The sequence below is a fragment of the Calypte anna genome, chromosome 4, assembly GCF_003957555.1.
Source record: "Calypte anna isolate BGI_N300 chromosome 4, bCalAnn1_v1.p, whole genome shotgun sequence".
NCBI lineage: Eukaryota > Metazoa > Chordata > Aves > Apodiformes > Trochilidae > Calypte > Calypte anna.
In genome coordinates this window covers 11,536,489-11,554,827 of record NC_044247.1, presented here as the reverse complement: position 1 = coordinate 11,554,827, position 18,339 = coordinate 11,536,489, and the positions used below count along the sequence as shown (strand labels likewise).

Here is an 18,339-nt window from a genome sequence, read left to right as displayed (position 1 = left end):
AGCAAGCAGATGCCAAGTGCCTGGGACTCAAAGCAGGAGCAGCTCCGCCACCGGACGCCGCCACCTCCCACAACTTCTGTGCCCCAAAAAAAAAACCACCCGAAGGGAAGGGAAGGGAAGGGAAGCAAGCAGCATCCCAGGTCTTCAATGACATCATCACCTTCCCAGTTGTTCTAACGTCATCAGCTCTCCATGTTTGGCGTGGGGAAGAGAAACAAACTCCAGGATTTCCTGCTCTGCAGCCACCCCCCCGGGCTGCAGATGCCAGCGGGGTCCCAGCCCTCCCGAAACGTGGGGAAGTTGGACCAGGAGGTGCTGGGATTTGCTGCAGAAAAAATGGGTAGGGAATAAAAAGAGAAAAGATCTCTCTGGCTGCTCCCTAGCATGGATGTCTCCCCCTTGAAGGATGGGACTCTCGAGAAGGTAAGCTGAGTTTCTCCTCTCTTTTTTCTTGGGGGGGTGGGGGGGAATGGGGAAGGGAAGGGAGGCTGAAGCTATGGGGGCTTTGAGAGGGGTTAAAACTTTTTTTAAAAATTCTTCTTCTAGAGATCTCCTCAGGCAGAAGCTGGTGCCACAGCCCCAGCAGCTCCTGCCCCTGCCCACGGGTCTTGGTCTCAGGGCTGGGGTAGCAGAGCTCTGAGCAGGCTGCCCTGCACTCAAGAAAAACCTCTCTTTTACCCCAAATCTATCAGTTCTGTCATTACTGACAGGAGCTGCCATAACCAACCCGCTCCCTTCATGCATTTCCTATTAGTGCCTAAATTAAACAAACAAAATTGTTGCTTTAAACCCAAGTGCCAGAAAGTCTCTGCTACTTCAAATTAGGAGCTCAGTTCAAGCCAAAAGTGGATTTTATTTTTTTTTTTAATTCCCTCCCCCAACCCCCGATTTTTCCCTCCAGCATCCCAGGCTTGAAGGCAACAGCTCTGCCCCAGCCAGGACCACAGCTTCAGCTCAGTTTGTCCAACCAAGCCATGGAAAAGCTGAGTTTGCCAGAGGATTCAGGAGCAGTAAATGCACCAGGGCAGTGATGTGGGGCTGGGTGGGGCACAGGGTGATTCAGCCAAACCCAACCATTTCCAACAGCCACAGCCTCCAGCACCAGAATCTGCTGCTCACAGCCTCAGAAAAAGAAAGGTGGGTGTTTAAATTGCTGTCTTCACCTCTTAATTAATTGCAAAGTTGCTGAATGTTTAACAAATTGCAGTGCTACATCCACAGCCAGGGCTTTAGCTCCTCTGGCAGTGATATTGGTCTCCCCTCTGTGGTTTCAGCTCAATTAAACTCAGCTTTGACACTTAAAAAGGGAAAAAAAGAAATAAAAAAGGCTTCCCCTCCAGCTCTTCTCCATTGATAGGATGAAACTTAAATATAGGAAAACAATCTGAAATAGAAAACAATCAAGGAATGGCAGGGAGGGTTTTGGACAAGGCTTTCTGAAGTCACTGAACAAAACCCCCCTGGGGCATCACTGCTCTGCCACCAGCACCCCTCAGGGCAAAGCATGGAGGGACTGGAGGGGCTCAGGGCAAGGCACAGACAGGAAGGAAGATGAAAACTGAAAAACAATAATAAATTTTAAAAATCTACCTTTTCAGGAAGTGCTGAAGTGAATGGGAACAGAGCAGCAATAACTCAGCAGGGAGCTCCCTCCTGCTCCCTTGCCTGGCAGGGGCAGCCACCTAAAAACTGAAGGGTCTGATACCAGGAGTGACACCCAACCCCCCCACTGAGAAACAGGCAGCCCTGTGATCCCAGAGAGAGCCAAAACCTAGGAAAAATCAGCAAGGAGCCTTCTCCTGGTCACACCTGCAGGACAAGGTTTGGACAGGGATGTGCCAGCAGGACAGGGACACTGGGGACAGTGGGGACACGGTTCCTTTCCAGGACCTCACAGCACCAAGTGCCCCCTCTGCCACAGGAAAGCCATGCCATGGGAATAGCTGCATTCCCTGTGGACCCCAGCAGTTTTCCTTCCTTATTTTCTGCAGGGACAAGGAAAGCTCTCCTGCCACCACTTTTCCACCACTTTTTTCCCCTGCCTTGTCCCAGCTCAGTGGGGACATCAGAAGCCTGACTGTGGGCTCAAGTGCAGTCAGCATCCAGAAAGTGCAGCTGGGGTTTCATGCCAGCCTTGCTTTTTTGGTTTTTTTGTTTTGTTTTGCAGCCAAGCCCTGGGGGAATGGAGAAAAGGGAGAATGCAGGTGGAGAAGGGCTCACTTTGGAAAGGAAGGTGGAAGCCCCACACCTGCAGAGAGATGGGGGTGAATCCCTTCTCCCATCAGAGGTGCATGGGGTGGGCAGGCAGCCCAGAGGCTGCATCTCAGAGATACCTGTGCACATCTCAGGATTGATGTATATCACCTTCCTCCTGAAGCTGAAAATGGGGCAACTCCTCTGCAAAGCTGCCCTGGGGAGAAGGAGCAGGGTAGAGGAACCCTCACAGGCTCCATTCCAAGGGGAAAAGTGCAGTTTTGCTGCAGGTGATGCTACACAGCCCCTGGGCTTGTAATCCAGGGTTACAATTTGCTGAATTGCCTCTTCCCCAGAGAGCAGACCCTTCCCTGAGGGCTCTGCAAAACCCATCAGCTCTCCAGAGAGCTGTACAACCACCTGGGAACTCCCCAGGACCCACCAGCACCCTCAGGGTGGGCTGGGGGCAGCCAGAGAGGTCCATGGATGGAAAGAAATTCTGCTGTAACTGCAAGGCAGATCTATTTATCTTCCTTTGTGTCCTGAGCTGCAGCTGGAGGCTGATTGCTGCTGCTACAACAGGATGCCTGCACAACGTGCCATGAGAGCTGGAATTGAGTTAGCAGGAGGGGCAGAACCACCAGTGTGTGTCTGGCTGGTGATGAGCTCATGAATCCAGGGTTGGGTCTGGACCAGAGCTCCCACAGATCTCCCTGCACCCTCCCCACCAGAGCCTGCTCAGCTGCTGACAAGCACGAGCCCAGGCTGAGGCTAATGTTGTCCTCCCTGCCCTTCCACATCCAAAAAAGACAAGGTCTAGCTCCACGTAAAGCCTTCTTTTCATTTCTAGTCCTACCAAAACTGCTGGTAGGCTTACCAGGGACACCTCCCACCAGCCCAGGTTGCTCCAAGCCCCATCCAACCTGGCCTGGAAAACTGCCAGGGATGGGGCAACTTCTCTGGGCAACCTGAGCCAGGATCTCATCACCCTCACAGCAAAGAATTTCTTCCCAATGTCTCACCTAAACCTCCCTTCTTCCAGTTCAAGCCATTCCCCCTTGCCCTATCACTATATGCTCTTTTTTTGTAGGCTTCCTTCAGGTACTGGAAGGTCCTCCAAGGTCTTCCCTCCATGCAGGGAAACACTGGAAAGGTTTTGGTTTTACAGCATCTGCTTTTAAATCCTGCAGGAACCTCCCAGGCACCCTCATCACCCAATGACCCAGGAGACTCAGCCGAGATGGAGCCCAACGCATCCTCGGGGAACTGCACTGCTCCCCAGATGTCCTTCCAGTCCACCCTCTATGCCACCACCTACACCCTCATCTTCATCCCCGGCCTCCTGGCCAACAGCACAGCCCTGTGGGTCCTGTGCCGCTTCCTCAGCAGGAAGAACAAAGCTGTCATCTTCATGATCAACCTGGCCCTGGCCGACCTGGCTCACGTCCTCTCGCTGCCCCTACGGATGTATTACTACATCAACCACACCTGGCCCTTTGGGACTTTCCTTTGCCAGGTCTGCTTCTACCTGAAATATCTCAACATGTACGCCAGCATCTGCTTCCTCACCTGCATCAGTATCCAGAGGTGCCTCTTCCTCCTCCATCCCTTCAGGGCTAAGGGCTGGAAGCGGCGTTACGAGGCGGCCGTCAGCGGCGCCGTGTGGCTCTTTGTGGGGGCAGCCTGCTTGCCCTTGCTGGTGGTGAGGAGCCCAGCCCTGTCCAACAGCACAGACACCTGCTTCTCAGACCTGGGGGTCAAACAGCTGAGCCCCGGGGCCTCCATCGCTCTGGTGACAGTGGCAGAGCTCTTTGGCTTCATCATCCCCTTCGGCATCATCGCCGGGTGCACGGGGCAGATGTGGAGGTCCCTGCGGGAGGGTGCCCGGCAGCTGCAGAGCACGGGGGAGAAGCAGAAGGCTCTGCGGATGGTGCTGATGTGTGCAGCAGTTTTCTTCATCTGCTTCACCCCCTACCACATCAACTTCCCCTTCTTCATGATGGTGATCGAGAACATCACCCAGGACTGCACCTTGCACAGGAGCGCCCTCCGGTTCCATCCCATCTCCCTCTGCCTGGCCAGCCTCAACTGCTGCCTGGATCCTCTCCTCTACTACTTCACGACCTCTGAGTTCCAGGACCAGCTGCTGCACCATGGCTGTGCCACCCTGAGGGCACATTTCAGGCGTGGCAGGACCAGCCTCTCTATCTCTGACACCGACCCCGGCATCCGGGTCAGGAGGAGGAGAAACCTTCCCCACCTCCAGTTCTGGTCTCTTCCCAAGTTCTTTGGTGGAATAAATCGCATGGAAATCCCTGCCATGCCACCTGATGAGCTCCTGCTGGAGTCCATCTCTTGAAGCCCACGGGTGAAGATTCTGTTAGGTCCCCAAATACATCTTGAACCACAGAATCATCTGGGTTGGAAAGGAGCTCTGGGATCATCAACTCCAACCTTTGATCCACTCCTCCCGTGGTTCCCATACCATGGCACTCAGTGCCACATTCAGTCTCTTCTTAAAAACCTCCAGGGATGGAGAATCCACCCCCTCCCTGGGCAGCCCATTCCAATCCCTGATCACCCTCTCTGAAAAAAATTTTTTCCTAATATCCAACATATCCCACCTAACCCTTCCCTGGCAGAGCTTAAGCCCATGGCCTCTTGTCTTACTGAGAGCTGCCTGGGAGCAGAGCCCGACCCCCCCTGGCTGCAACCTCCTTTCAGGGAGTTGTAGAGAGTGATGAGGTCTCCTCTGAGCCTCCTCTTCTCCAGACATTCATCATCAACACATCTTGAATTACCCATGTGTGCTGCAGGTGCCAGGCCCTGAGCTAGAAGGACATTTTGATGCAAAAAGACTTTCTAGTTGTGTTGTTGCTGCTGGGGACTCTTTGCCTCCCAGCTTTCTCCATCATAATGTTATTAAAATACCCAAAGCAGCCATCACCGGTGACAGATCTTCTCCCATGCTGACCTGCAGCCAGGTTTGGCTCCCTCCTTTCCCTTGGTTCAGTGCTTTTGGATATTTGTAAGTTTTGAAAAGCCTTTTGAATCCTGGAGCTGGAAGCACAGCTCAGGGAGGTGGCACCAGGGGAGTTGCAGCCCTGCCTGACAGCACCCATCACCCATCACCCATCACCCTCACCTCAGCCTGCACATCAGGACAGTTGTACCCTGCACCTCTTCCCAGCACAAAAATCCATCATCTGGAGCAAACCCATCTTAATCCTCTCTGGTGGGAGGTGTCCCTGCCCATGCAATTGGGTGATCTTTAAGGTCCCTCCCAACTCCAACCATTCTGTGACTCTGATTTAACCCAAGATTAACAAGACTATGACTTCACCAAGGCACAGCAAGCAAAGAGCATTAACCAATATCAGTGTTAAAAGGAGTTTTCCAACCCACTGGGTTAAAAAAGGCACCTGGAGCTGAGCCCCCTGACCCCGGGGAGCTATGGGATGCTCAGATCCTTATGGGGGGTCAGAGCCAGACTGTCACTGGATACACCAGGAGCAAAGAGAAGGAAGGATGAGGGATGAGGGATATCTCCCAGACCACATCAGCTCAGAGAGACCCAGGCCGAGCCACAGAAGTGGCTGACATTGCCATTTCTTGTGTCTGGTGCTGCTTGGCCTTTTGCTAAAGGCTGTGGCTGCAGATTAAGGTGGTATCCAAGCCTCCCTGTTTTGCTTTAAAAAACAGAAAAAGGTCCCAGCCTTTGCTGGGTACTGAGAGAAGTTTACAAAACCAACCCGAGTGCATCCTTAAGGCTTCAAAAGCTCGGGAGGAAATAAAATGATCTCAAGATGTATTTTAGCATCGTGGGTATTTTTAAGTGCTTGTAAATGGTCTCATTATGCACCAGGACTGCACAAACTGCAGCTGGGGGGGGAGCCCACTGTGGGGCTCAGAGAGGCCCCTTTGCCACCTCACCCAGTGCCCAGCACAGGAGGTTTCCTCATTCTAGGCAAAGGCATCAACAACTGCAACACTAAAAAAACACCCAGAGAATTATTTAAATAAATATAGGCAGAGGGGGGGTTGATAGGAAACAGCTTTTCTGGTGATTGGATGCAGACTTCCAACCCTTGAAGCATTTCTGGGAAATGGGGAGCAGGAGACGGTTGACCCTTTCCTTGCCAAGTTTGGTCTTGGAAAGAGAAGGGGAGGTGAAGAAGACAACCTGGAAAAACCTGCCCTGGTCCTTACAGACTGCCACAGACTGGCAAAAACCCCTCAGACAGGCAGAAAACACAATGAAGCTGCAGCTCAGATCTTCCCACCTCCTTTCACATTTAAAAAAAAAAAAAAAAAAAAAAAAAGGAAATTATTTCATTTCTTGCTTGGGGTAAGGAAGAAATAAATAAAAAAAAGGCTGAAAAAAGCTTCTTCAGATGGCACCAACCCAGCAGTGTGCATGGGCAAAACAGGAAACCCAAGCAAAACCTCCCTGAGCCCAGCAAGACTCAGCTCCAGCACCTTCCCCAGGAGCCTGGTTTTAGCCTCTGAGTGCCTTTAGGGAATGGACAGCCCTGAGTGGTTGAGGTGGGCATCCAGGTAGCCCTCAAGAACCACAAGGAGATATTTATAAGCTCTGCTGACCAACCACAAAGCTCCTGCCTTCCTGGCAGCTCCAGGTTTCCCAGTAACTCCAGTTACCCCTAGGATTCTACCTTTTTTTTCAGACTGAGGAGCTTCTCTGAATTTTCTGCAAAGAGAAAACCCCTCCCCCCCCTCCTTCCTAAAAGGAAAGAGAAAATAGCCCCAAAATTCTGACTGACCCATGGAAATACAGCAGTGACCCTCACCCAGGGTGAGCCCATCACCCCCCACCCTGTCTGCACCATGGGTTGCATCCAAAATACAGAAAAGAAAAAAAAAAACCCTTCCTGGGTAAGATGCTTCTGATGGGAAGAATTTTTGTTGGGTTTTACACAAACCAAGCCCTGAGGAATTATCCTTTTCCCAGTGCAGTCCCATCAGAGGCCACAAGACCCCTGCCAGCCCCTTGGTTTGATCACAGCCCCCAAGTTCCAGCACAACAAACACCTTGGCTGGGTGCTGGGACCCAAAGTGTGGGGATTTGGGTCAGCAGGAGCTCTGCCACCTGAATGTCACATGGGGGAGGAAGAGGGGGGACAGGGATGCTGCTGGTCCCTGGTGCAGGGATGTGGGAGCTGGGTTGGGGTATGGGGGACACTGAGGGGGATGCCTGGCCACACATTGCCCCTAAGGAGTGACGAGGCTGCTGGGCTGAGGGTTTGCTTTGCCCAGACCAAGGTGAGAGACAGGAGAAAAACTCAAGGCTGAGGAAAAGGGAGAGCAAGAACCTGGGAGGTGCCATGGAGGAGGAGAGGGCAGGGGGATTCAGGAATGTTCAGGATTTCTTTCTCAAAGTCATCACCTGGGGGCATTCAACCTTTTATTCCCACAGCAAAAGCAAGCAGCAATGAGTCCCAGTGCTGCCTTTAGCCTCAGCATTTGCCAGGTTAAATATTTCAGCCCCTGGCCACAGTGTCACCAGTGGGAGCAGAGGTAACAGCACCCAAAGCCCATCCTCACCCAGCCCCAGCTCTCACTGGGATGCAGGGATGGGCAGCCCAGCACCAATGACATCCACATATCCTCAGATTTTCACATCCAATTCATTATTCTGTGCAGCTTAACCCCTTATGCCTGGCTTGACTAAACCTGCTTATTTCACCCATCCATACCCACACACCCCCCTCTGCACAGGGGGTACCCCAGATTATTCAGAATTTAGGAATATCCGAGATGTCTCCTGTGCACAAGACTTTTCAGGGCAGGGCAGGAGGGAAGGTTGCTTTTCTCTTTGCTAAAAATACCTTTTTTCCTCCCTCCATGACCACACACTTCCAGTCCAGCCCTAGCAAAGTGATTTTGCCTCTGGAAAACCACTCAGAGCTCTCAGCACACCAGAGAGGCTCAGGCTCTGATGGCTTTTGACACGGGGCTAATTGCCACCACTGCTGGCAACCAGCTGCTTCTCCATCCACCCACCTCACACCAAAAGAAAAAACCCAAACCCACAGTGCCTGGTAAAGGCACAAACACCCCAACACGCCAGCAGCTTCTGAAGCACAACCTCAAGGCACAGGAAGAAAATTTTGCTGCTTTAAAGCAAAGCTGAGCCAGGGAGTGGTTTTCCAGACAGCCATGAGTTCATCAGAGACCTGGCCAAGTTGTTTTATTTTATTATTGCTACTTTTTTATTATTATTTATTTTATTCCTGGCCTCAGCCAGCAGCACCCTGCAAAGCCCAAGTGTGTCTGAGGGGCCAGCAGCATGGTGTAGCCCCAGGACTGTCCCTTCCTTCCCTGCTCCTGTTCCTGGCAGAGGGGAAAGGGCTTTGGGATGGATGTCAGAGGCACATTCAGGACGGGGAGGGGGAGCAAAGCCTCAACCTTGCAGCAGTCAGCAAGTCCTTCCCAGCAGGAATTGCCATGCCCCCTCCTCCTCCTCCTTCTCCTCCTGATGGGGGTTGGTTTGTGTGTGCTTTAAAGCAAATTTCCCTGCTGTAGGCAGGTAGGGAAGGCAGGGAGGCTGGGGAGGAAAGTCCAGGACATTTTAGCCCCCAGGGAAAGCAGCAAAGCCACGTCTGGGAAGCACTCCAGAAAGAGCTCTAGAAATGCACCTAGAAAGTGCTCCAGAAAAACATAGAAATTGACAGAGAAAGCACTCTAGGAAAACTTCTAGAAAGTATCTAGAAAGCCCTATAGGAAAATCTCTATAAAGCCATCTGGAATGCTATCCAGAAATATGTCTAGAAAGTTACCTAGAGCACTTTAGAAAGAGTTCTAGAGCAGTGGATGGGAAATGGACCAGAAATCAATCAAGGTAAAGCTCTAGAAAGGTATCTGGAAAGTGCTCCAGAAAAGTGCCTTGAAAGCTGTCTGGAAGCTGCTCTAGACAGACATCTAGAAAGTGCTCCAAAATCACCTAGAAAGTTCTGTAAGAAAAGCTCTAGAAAGGTGCCCAAAAAGCAGTCTACAAGACTGTCCATAGAGATCTCTAGACAGTGATCTAGAGCAAGAGCAGTCCAGAAAGAGTTCCAGAGCATTCTCTAGAAAACTCCCTACAGAGCACTCTAGAAAGGTGCCCAGAACGTGCTCCAGAAAGCCCAGCACAGCCCTGGAACCACCTGTCCCCTGCCCAACATCCTCCTGCCCTTCCCAGGTCCTCTCCCAGCCAAATGTCCCCAGGCAGGTGGGGAGGGGACCCTCACAACTGATTCTCTGCAATTGTTTATGTTAAAGCCCCTCAGCACAGGATGCCCATCACTGTTCCTCCCCAAGGATGCCCTGCAAGGTCCCAAGGCAGAAGCTTAGATGAACTGAACATTTCCAACTTTCACAAGATAAAAATGTGAGGAATAAGATTAAATACAAGTGATATAAAAGAAAAACATCAGATAAAATTTTGCCTGATGCTGTAAAAACAATTGTGTTGTGATTGATTCTATGCCCAGCTCCAAGTTCTCCTGGTTTTTGGTGGCCTCAAGCCTGGCAGGTTTGGGGAGGGTCCAGGCACTGCCACCACTGTGCACCCCATGCCAGGGGACACTACAACTCAGACTCCCATTCCACTGCTGGTAAAGGACCCCCAGGTTCCCACCCACCCCAAGAAGGGGCTGAGCCCCCAGGTTGATGGGAACCAGGCTGGGTGATGCTCAGCAGCTGCACACAGAGCATGGCAGCAGCAAAACAGGATATGGTTATGCTCCCCAAATGGTGTTTTTTGAAACTAAGTCTATCCCTACAGTGAATACAGGCACAGGTTGGGCTTTCTTATAAACAGCCTGGCTTCTGTGGAAATGAAAGTGTGAAACTGAGCACCCATCACACGTTTGGTGGGGAAAAGAAAAGAAAAAGAAAAGAGAAAGACATCATCTCCAGAGGCCAGGTGCTGTGCAGCCATGGCAGGGGGGTAGCACTGCTGTTATTCTTGGGACTGGCCTCAATTTTGTTATCTGCTAAAGTGTCCAAGCCCTTGGACCAACTTGCAGAGCCAGGGGGCTGGTAGGGTCACACAGAGAGACAGGAGCAGAGCCTGAAGGTTCCCAGGATTCACAGCACAGGGTTTTGGGGTGGGCGAAAAGGAAAAGTTTTTGTTTTTAAATCATTCTGGTGAAAACACCTTGCAAAATTTGAAAGCACAGCAGAGGTGGCTGCCAGGAGGTCCTGGCAAGCACAGCTCAGGTTTTGCACCCCAAATGCTGCTTCAGTCCCCGACACCATTTTAGGTTGAACTGCTCCAGAAACTGTTCATTAAAAAGGTGAATTTTTAATAATAACCAATTGAATCAAGACTCCTCCATGGTCCTAAAATAATACATTTCACACTTCCTGAGTTTGAATCCCTGGATGGATAACTACACAAGTGCTGCTTTCTAGAAGTCCCTGAGCAGCCAGTGCCACCCTCTGCTGATGCCATCGGAGACAGGGTGACAAGTGACACCAGCTCGTGGGACAAGCATCCCTTGGATGAGAAGAGACCTCAGCTCTGGCCCTGCTTTGCTCCTCACCAGCTGCAGAGATCCCACTGAACAAGAAAATAACCCCAGAGAACCTCCTGCTATGGGGGGAGGGGGCCCAGACCAGAGGGGAACACTCTTCAGGGATGGGGGTGCCAGGACCCACTGTGCTGGGGCAAGAACAGCCAGATGAGGGTGAAGGAATCTTTCCCAGAGGGCTGGGGAAGGGAGAGGAAAACTATTGATGAGGAAGGATGCAGCCTCACTAGCTCTGTGTCTGTGGTAGAAGGGGCACTGGGGGTCAAACTCCCCCTCCCAGCATCATGGCAGAGAGGTACCACCACGCCACCACCTTTTCCAAAACCCCCCCGGAACCCACAGCACCTCCGTATATACACACAGACAGCTATAGAAAGAAAGAAAGGGCCCGGCCCGGTCCTGCCCCCTCCCCTCCTGCGGGCAGAGCGGCTGCTCCAGGCACTTCCACTTTTGCTTTGCACTTCACTCGGGGTGGGGACCCGGCAGCACCCCTGGGGTCACAGCAGAGCATCCTACGAGGGTGACAGCAGAGCATCCCACCCAGACAGCAACGGTAGGACCCATCCTCTCTCACCCCAGGTTATCTCTTTGAGTCAGGCTAAAGGGTTTAAGTTAGGGGCTTTTTTTTTTTTGGGTTTTTTTGTTTTGGGTTTGGTTTTTTTTTTGGATGGGTTTGGTGCCTCTTCTTACCCTCAGTAGAAGTGGTGAGAGGGGATGGAGATGGCTCAAGGAGGGAGAGGAGGGTGCAGTGTGAACCACCGACCCCTGAACCTCCAAAATTCAGGGAGATGCAGGCAAAGGGCAGGGATGAGCAAGGAGCTGATAGCTCCATTTATCAGGAGAACGAGCTCCTCCAGGGGCTCACAAGATGCTCCACGTCCCCAGGGGAGAGGAGGGGCAGAGCTGAAGCCAAAACAACCATCCATGGAGTTTCAAACCCTGTTTTCTGTCCCTGGCAATGAGCATCATGAAGCTGTGTTTGAGAACAACCCCAAGTGCAGGGAGTCTTAAACACTGCAAACCCCACTGCAAAGGGCCTGCTCTGAACAGGGACATTTTAAGGCCACCAGCATGGGGACAACCAGTCTGATTTACTCATTTCTCTCTTGGCGTTGGATTTGTCCAATGTTTTGGGGGTTTTTTAAGTGCTCTGTTGCTGGGAGGCAGGATGCTAACCTGCCACCAGCAGTTTTCCACTTCCTTCCACTGTCCCTGGCAGGTTTTCCTGTGCCACCACTGCTCTCCCATCCTGATCCCCAAGGCTGTGTCATCCCCAGGGGTGTGCATGGATGGTTTGGGTGGAAAACTCCTGGGTTTGGTGCTTGGGATGTGCCAGGAAGGGAGCAGAGGAGTGGAGGATGAGTTGAATACACAACGCTTCTGCTCGGGGATTATCCTTTTCCCCCTTTTTAGCTAGGATTAACAAAGAAAGACAAGAGCTTTTACAAAGGATTAAAAGGTGGAAGCAGCCCATTTCACATGGCATTAAACCAGCACTTCTATTTTGTCCTTGGAATAATTTTTCTTGGAATTTACCCAGCCGAATTCCCTCCAGTGTCCCTGCCTGACTCAAAGCCCCAGTTCCCAGGGAGCTCCCAGAGCTCCAGCCTTGCAGCTCCTTCCCAAACTTTTCATGCCAGAGGGGGAGTCTCCCCTCAAGGAGATGCCAGCAGCTCCCAGGAGGGACAGGGGTGAAAAGGCAGGGAGCAGGGGCAAGGCAGAGGGTGGCCAGGCCACAGAAACATTCAGTTACCTTCAATATGAGCAAATGATAAATTACTGAAATAACAAAAAATCATTTTCATTCCACTGTGCCAATGCCCCACAGGCCTAAGCTGTAAAATCTTGGATGATTTGCTGTTTGTTTTTTTTTCCCCAGCACAAATATTCACTCCCTTCAGTGCCTGAGAGCTCAGGTAATCACAGAAATTGGATGGGGTGAACAGGGACTCAGGGACTGAGTCAAGATCACTTGGTGGCTTTGCAAATGGAACCTTAGCAAATATATTCCAGCAGCCTGGAGAATGAGGGTGGGTGAAGGGGAGATGCTCAGGAGGGATGGAGGATGCTGCCAATGGGACCCAGAGCCTTTATCCTTCCTCCTGATGGTTTTTAAGAGAACTAAAAAGCAACCCAGTGCAATGATCAGCTTCTATTTCTGACAGTTCTGTTTTCACTGAATTCCTATTAATTATTACTACTACGAGCAGCTACCCCTGCCAAAACAGGACAGCAGCACTTCAGGGGACACAGAAAACCAGTGGGTACAGGACACCCCTGCCCTCCTCTGGTCCCCAAGCCAACCCCTGTGTCCCCACAGGGACCAGACAGGGAGGGACAGAAGCCACTGCAGCACAGGAAACTAAATTTCTATTTGAAATTATCCTTCCACATGTTCTCTTTTTATTTTAGGCTGCAGAGGAGAAGAAAAGACAGAAAGAAGTGAGGCCTCAGCCTAGCCTGCCCCAGGGGTAAGTCAGAATGTGACTCCAGGGTGCCAGGCACAGCACCAGCTGCCACTGTGTTCCCATCACCTCTGACACAGGATTTTGTTGTTTTTACAGCAGTTCCCCAACACCCATGGGTACCTTTACACCCACCACTTACCTGGGCCAGTTCCGGTCCTTGTAAGGACTGTGCTCAGGAGCAGGATTTGGCCAGGCTGAGAGGGAGCAGGAGGTCCTGGACAGCATCCTGGGGTGTCCAAGGACCTGAGCTCCAGGACAGGACCTGTCCTGATGCTGCTACAAACAAACATTTGATGACCTTAAAGATCTTCTCCAACCAGAACAACTCAGTGAACAGACCCCAGGCCATGGGCTGCTTTCTCCTGAGCTGGTTGAAGAGCTTCTCCTCCCCCCCAGTTGGCTTTTTAACACCTGCTCTGGCTTTGCTTCCTGGGATAAAACCCTCAGGATTTGGTAATGAGGGTCCTGAGCTGACCCAACCCCCTGTAACCACCCTCAGGTGAGAAGCCCCCTCCTCATGAGGGTGTGATGGGCCCTGAGGTGGGGCACATGGGTCCACACAGCTTCCCCTTCACCGGGGAGAAAATAGGGTGCAAAAGCCCCACCCAGCTTCCCCTGGCATCAGGGAGGGATGCTTGCAATGCCTGACTACAAAACCCCCCTGGCTGCTTCCTGTTCCTTAAGTACAAACGAAAAAAAAAATCTTCATCGGGGTCTCCTTGGTGAAACGGGGGATGAAGCCCCCCCAGAGGGAGCCTGGGGTGGGGGTGGTCCTGGTCCTGGCACCTCCCATCGCAGCCACCCCTGCGCTGGGGGGAAGCGGGTGCGGAGCCTGCGAGCAAAGATTTCCTCTTTCTGGGGCTTTTTTTAGCATCCTGTTGGTTTTCACACAACACTTTGGGCCCAACCCGGCAGCTCGGGATTTCCAAAGTGCAGATTCTCCTCCTGTTGCCGTGGTTTATCTTGATAAGAGAACGGGAAAGGCTTTAAACTGCAGGCTAATTAGCTGCACAGCTTATTAATTGTGGCTCCTGAAGTTTAATGGGATTATCCCACCAACTGTTTTGCTCTACTGGCTCCCTGGAAAAAAGGAGGACACCTCAGTGTCATTGGGCTCATCACTCAATGGTATGCAAGAGGCATGACACAAATAGATGGAGAAAAGCTGCCTCCCCGGACTGTTTTCTCTTCTAGAAGATTTTCTGTTCCCACCTAAAGCTATTTCAAAGCCTTGGTGCAGTCACAGTGACAATGTTGAACATCAGCTCCAGTAATAAATGTTCACATTTTGATGCCCACACCTCAAAGCAGAGGCAAAAACCATCAGGGATTGCAGCAGGATGTAATTTTGCCTTTGTAAATGTGCCTCTGGCACCTTGGTTGGTACCTCCAAACTTCTCTCACTGAGGCCTGTAGGTTAATTCTTTATGTTGAAGCAGAGATCTGAATTTCCTCTGTATATCTCAGATCTGGGCTTGGTGGGTTGGTTGTTGTTTTTTTTTTAAATGTCTGACACATTCAGATAACATCAGCAGCTTATCATGCAAACAACTTTAAAACAAAGCCCACCTCCAGTCACCTTAGTGACAAGATCTGGTATTTCCAACAGCCACAGCAGCCACATGCACAAGATGGATAAAGAAAAGTCAAAGCACACTTAGAAACAAGTCAAATTTTACATGCTAGAGGCAGCTCTGTAGCAAAACGTGTTTCATAAGTGGGCCAGCTGTCCCAGCTTACACACGAATATGTTTTATGTTTTCTTTATGAAAGACAAATCAAAAAGCTGACCCTGGTTTGGTGAAAGCCACCAACTTGGGACTTCCACCCCGTGGCTGCTCCGATGGAAAATGTTCATTTCTCAGGCGTGTGTGTGTCAGACTCACTGACACGAAGAGCAGATTTTGTTCTCTCTTCTGGGCTGCCAACAGCCCTGGTGTGGGTGGGAAATTCCTGAAGGGCTTTCCTAGGAAGAAAGGAGGAACATTAACCTCTGGAGTGCTGCTCCTTCTGCCCGGGAGGAACAGTCCTTGGGCATGGGGAGCCCAACAGCCCCACAGGTAAAGGGAGATCCAGATGTGGAAAAGCTGGGAAAGATGCAGCTGGAGAAACCTAGCAGTGAGTTAAATGCCCCCTGAGAGCAGGGCTGACTTCTGGTTTGGTTTGTAGCAGCAATTAAACACATTTTCCATTGATTCCTCAGGGGAGGAGAAGAGCTGGGCACCCGGGGTGTCACGAGCAATAGGTTCCTATCAAAGGGATGCTCCTACTGCCCTCCACAGCTTTTCCTGCTTTTCTCTTGCTCTGGGGCTCCCTGCCAGGTTGTAACTGCACTTTTTGTCTCCCAGCTGCAGGTCCAAGCTTCTGTGTTGAGAGAAGAGGCTGAAATGCCACCCAAAAGGTGACAGAGGTGCAGTTACAGGGGCAAGCTGTTGACTGCTCTGGCAGAGGACAATGTGTGTGGGTCCCTCCCTGTCCATCCTGCAAGGAGAGGAGCGAGGTCTGGGGACTCCAGAGAAGGAGCATGAGCAAAGCACATGAGCAGGATTTTAACTAAAGTCCTCTCCCCTACCAAAGCTCTTCCTCTGAGTGGACCCCATGGCCTGGTAAGCAATACCCCAAGAAAGTAAGGACAAGGGAGCTGCAGGATGTGGGTGAGGAAGATGTTACCATGCTGGGGCTGAGCACGGGTCTGGAGCACAACCATGACCAACGACTCCACCTGCACTGAAACAGACCTCAAACCCTACTACGCCATTACATACACCTTCATCCTCATCCCTGGACTGATAGGAAACACCTTGGCCCTCTGGGTCTTCTACGGGTACATGAAAGAAACTAAAAGGGCCGTGATATTCATGATCAATTTAGCCATCGCTGACTTATGGCAGGTTTTGTCCTTGCCCCTGAGGATTTTTTACTACTTGACAGGGACGTGGGAGTTTGGAAGAGGCCTCTGCATGCTCTGCTTCTACCTGAAGTACGTCAACATGTACGCAAGCATCTACTTCTTGGTCTGCATCAGTGTCAGGCGTTACCTCTTCCTCATGCACCCCTTCAAATTCAGTGACTGCAGACGCATCTGTGATGTGTACATCAGCATCCTGGGCTGGGTGCTGGTCTGCGTTGGCTGTTTGCCTTTCCCACTCCTCAGGCTCCAGAGGGATGCTAACAACACGTGTTTCGTGGACCTCCCCGTGGCACAAATTGGCCTCCCCACCTCCATTGCCATGGTGACAACAGGGGAGCTGCTGGGCTTCGTCACGCCCCTCATCATCATCCTCTACTGCTCCTGGAAGACCATCTTATCACTAAAAGAAAAAAATTCTGCTTCACATGACCTCGGAGAGAAAAAGAAAGCTTTGAAGATGATTCTCACCTGCGCTCTGGTCTTTCTGATTTGCTTTGCACCTTACCACATCAGCTTCCCTCTGGATTTCTTTGTCAAAACCAAAAAAATTGAGAATGGGTGTGCCCAGAAGGTGATCTCTGTGTTCCACGCTGTAGCCCTGTGCCTTGCCAGCCTGAACTCCTGTGTGGACCCAGTCATCTACTACTTTACAACAGATGAGTTCAGGAGACGCCTTTCCAGGCAGGATTTGCAGGACAGCATCCAGCTCCACACCCTGGCTTACATCAGGAAACACACCAGAGCTGTGCTCAGGACGGACACCATGGACTATTAGTGCTGCCCTTCCCCAGATGCTTGCCAGGAATTCAAATGTTCACTATATTTGGGGGTTTGGCCCCATTTTTTTTTTTTCCCCCTGGGACACTGTGAGTGAAGACTCAGACAAACTTCTGATCCCAGTGAGGGGCAGAGAAAAAAGCCCCCAAGTCCCCACTTGACTGAAAATGTGCTTATATAATATTTTGGTTCCAATTTTCCCTGAATAGAAACATAAATAATTACTGTGTAATTCCCTCGGGCCCTATTTCTCCAGCAGCAGGAGGACTGATACCAGCTCTCTGGTACCAATGATAGGACCATCAGACCCAGCCAGGTCCTGGTGAGGCACCCTGCCTTCCTCAGGAGGCAGCAAAGATTCTGGGGGTCCTGCAGAAATAATTTGATTTTAAAAGTTAGTAGATGGCACAATATTGTGTATTCCTGAAGCAAAAGACAGTCCAACAATGACTAATTTCTCTGCAGAGTGCCAAGAGCTTCCCTTAAGCCACACTGACTACAGAGGCAGCAGAGTAAGGATTTGCCATGTAAATAATTAACAAAGCTCCCATTCTGGGGTGTAGCAAATCACATAACCCCTCACATCACAAAGTCATTGAAGTGTTCAGGGGATGTTTTTCTGCCCTCAGTTCCCATTTCTGGCTCAAAAGCCCTAAGTGTGAAGCCATTAGCACTGCCTTGGATATGCTTTAATTACCCAGGCCAGATCTCCATCACACCTTTCAGGTCCTCTTTTCACCAAAGATGGGGCAAATTATTTCCCTTTCACAGATAACTGACCCTGCACCATCACATCCACTCATCATTAACAGCAGTGTGAAAAAGAACAGTCAGAGGAACCAAACCTTCCAACATTTTTCTACAATATGAACTCTTTAAAGCAAAGTCAAAGGTGTCACCCACCCATCTCCAAGGGATTTTTTAAAGAAGGCTCAAACATGGATGCATTTTTAATAATAATTTCTGTAAAATCAAAACAACAGAAGCTCCAGGCTTCACTGCTGTTTCATTTGCACCTTCTTTTAAAGTTTGTATTTCTGTGAACGTTTGAGATGTTGCATTTTGAAATGAAAAAACACAGTGACAGCATCTGACTTTATTTAATGCAAATGTCGCTTTATAGATTTAATTTATGAAAGAATATATTTTTTTGTAGAATAATTATGTGAATCCCAGAATTTTGGAACACAGAAAACCTGTTTTTTTTCTCCTTCTGTTTAAAAACCCTTCTCTTAAATAAAATTCCACCACCTTATCCTTATCTAAATCCTGTGTGTCTGTACCCAAACATGTTGGCTAAGCACTGCCAGGACATGGAAACCATGCAGTATGCTGCAATTTGGTCACAGCAATCAAAAAAACATCTATTTTTTTATTTCCTGTTGTATATGATTAAGAAAAACCCCTTTGCATATTATTTTTAGATGTAATTCTTGTCTCACAAAGACCAACTTGT

The 18,339-nt window shown here is 50.4% G+C and overlaps 2 protein-coding genes across 4 annotated transcripts; both read left to right on the top strand.

Moving 5' to 3' along the window:
* Positions 1-227: 227 nt before the first annotated feature.
* Positions 228-4,703, top strand: LOC103528334 (putative P2Y purinoceptor 10). 3 transcript variants are annotated; one of them, XM_030448896.1, is made up of 3 exons: positions 228-423; positions 902-1,137; positions 3,384-4,703. In XM_030448896.1, exon 3 carries the CDS (start codon positions 3,434-3,436, stop codon positions 4,550-4,552), a length of 1,119 nt encoding a protein of 372 aa, XP_030304756.1. In that variant the 5' UTR covers positions 228-423; positions 902-1,137; positions 3,384-3,433; the 3' UTR covers positions 4,553-4,703. The 3 variants fall into 3 exon arrangements, with proteins under 3 accessions (XP_030304756.1, XP_008491871.1, XP_030304755.1); XM_008493649.2 differs by lacking the exon at positions 902-1,137; XM_030448895.1 differs by lacking the exon at positions 228-423 and having other exon boundaries at positions 888-1,137.
* Positions 4,704-15,546: 10,843 nt separating this feature from the next.
* GPR174 (G protein-coupled receptor 174) lies at positions 15,547-17,778 on the top strand. The gene has a single exon (XM_008493737.2). The coding sequence runs from the start codon at positions 15,901-15,903 to the stop codon at positions 16,879-16,881; it is 981 nt and encodes a 326-aa protein (XP_008491959.2). The 5' UTR covers positions 15,547-15,900; the 3' UTR covers positions 16,882-17,778.
* Positions 17,779-18,339: the final 561 nt, after the last annotated feature.

Bases quoted from the DNA above. Each gene is read 5' to 3' on its own strand.
- LOC103528334 (XM_008493649.2), top strand. From the start codon at position 3,434: ATGGAGCCCAACGCATCCTCGGGGAACTGCACTGCTCCCCAGATGTCC.
- GPR174 (XM_008493737.2), top strand. From the start codon at position 15,901: ATGACCAACGACTCCACCTGCACTGAAACAGACCTCAAACCCTACTAC.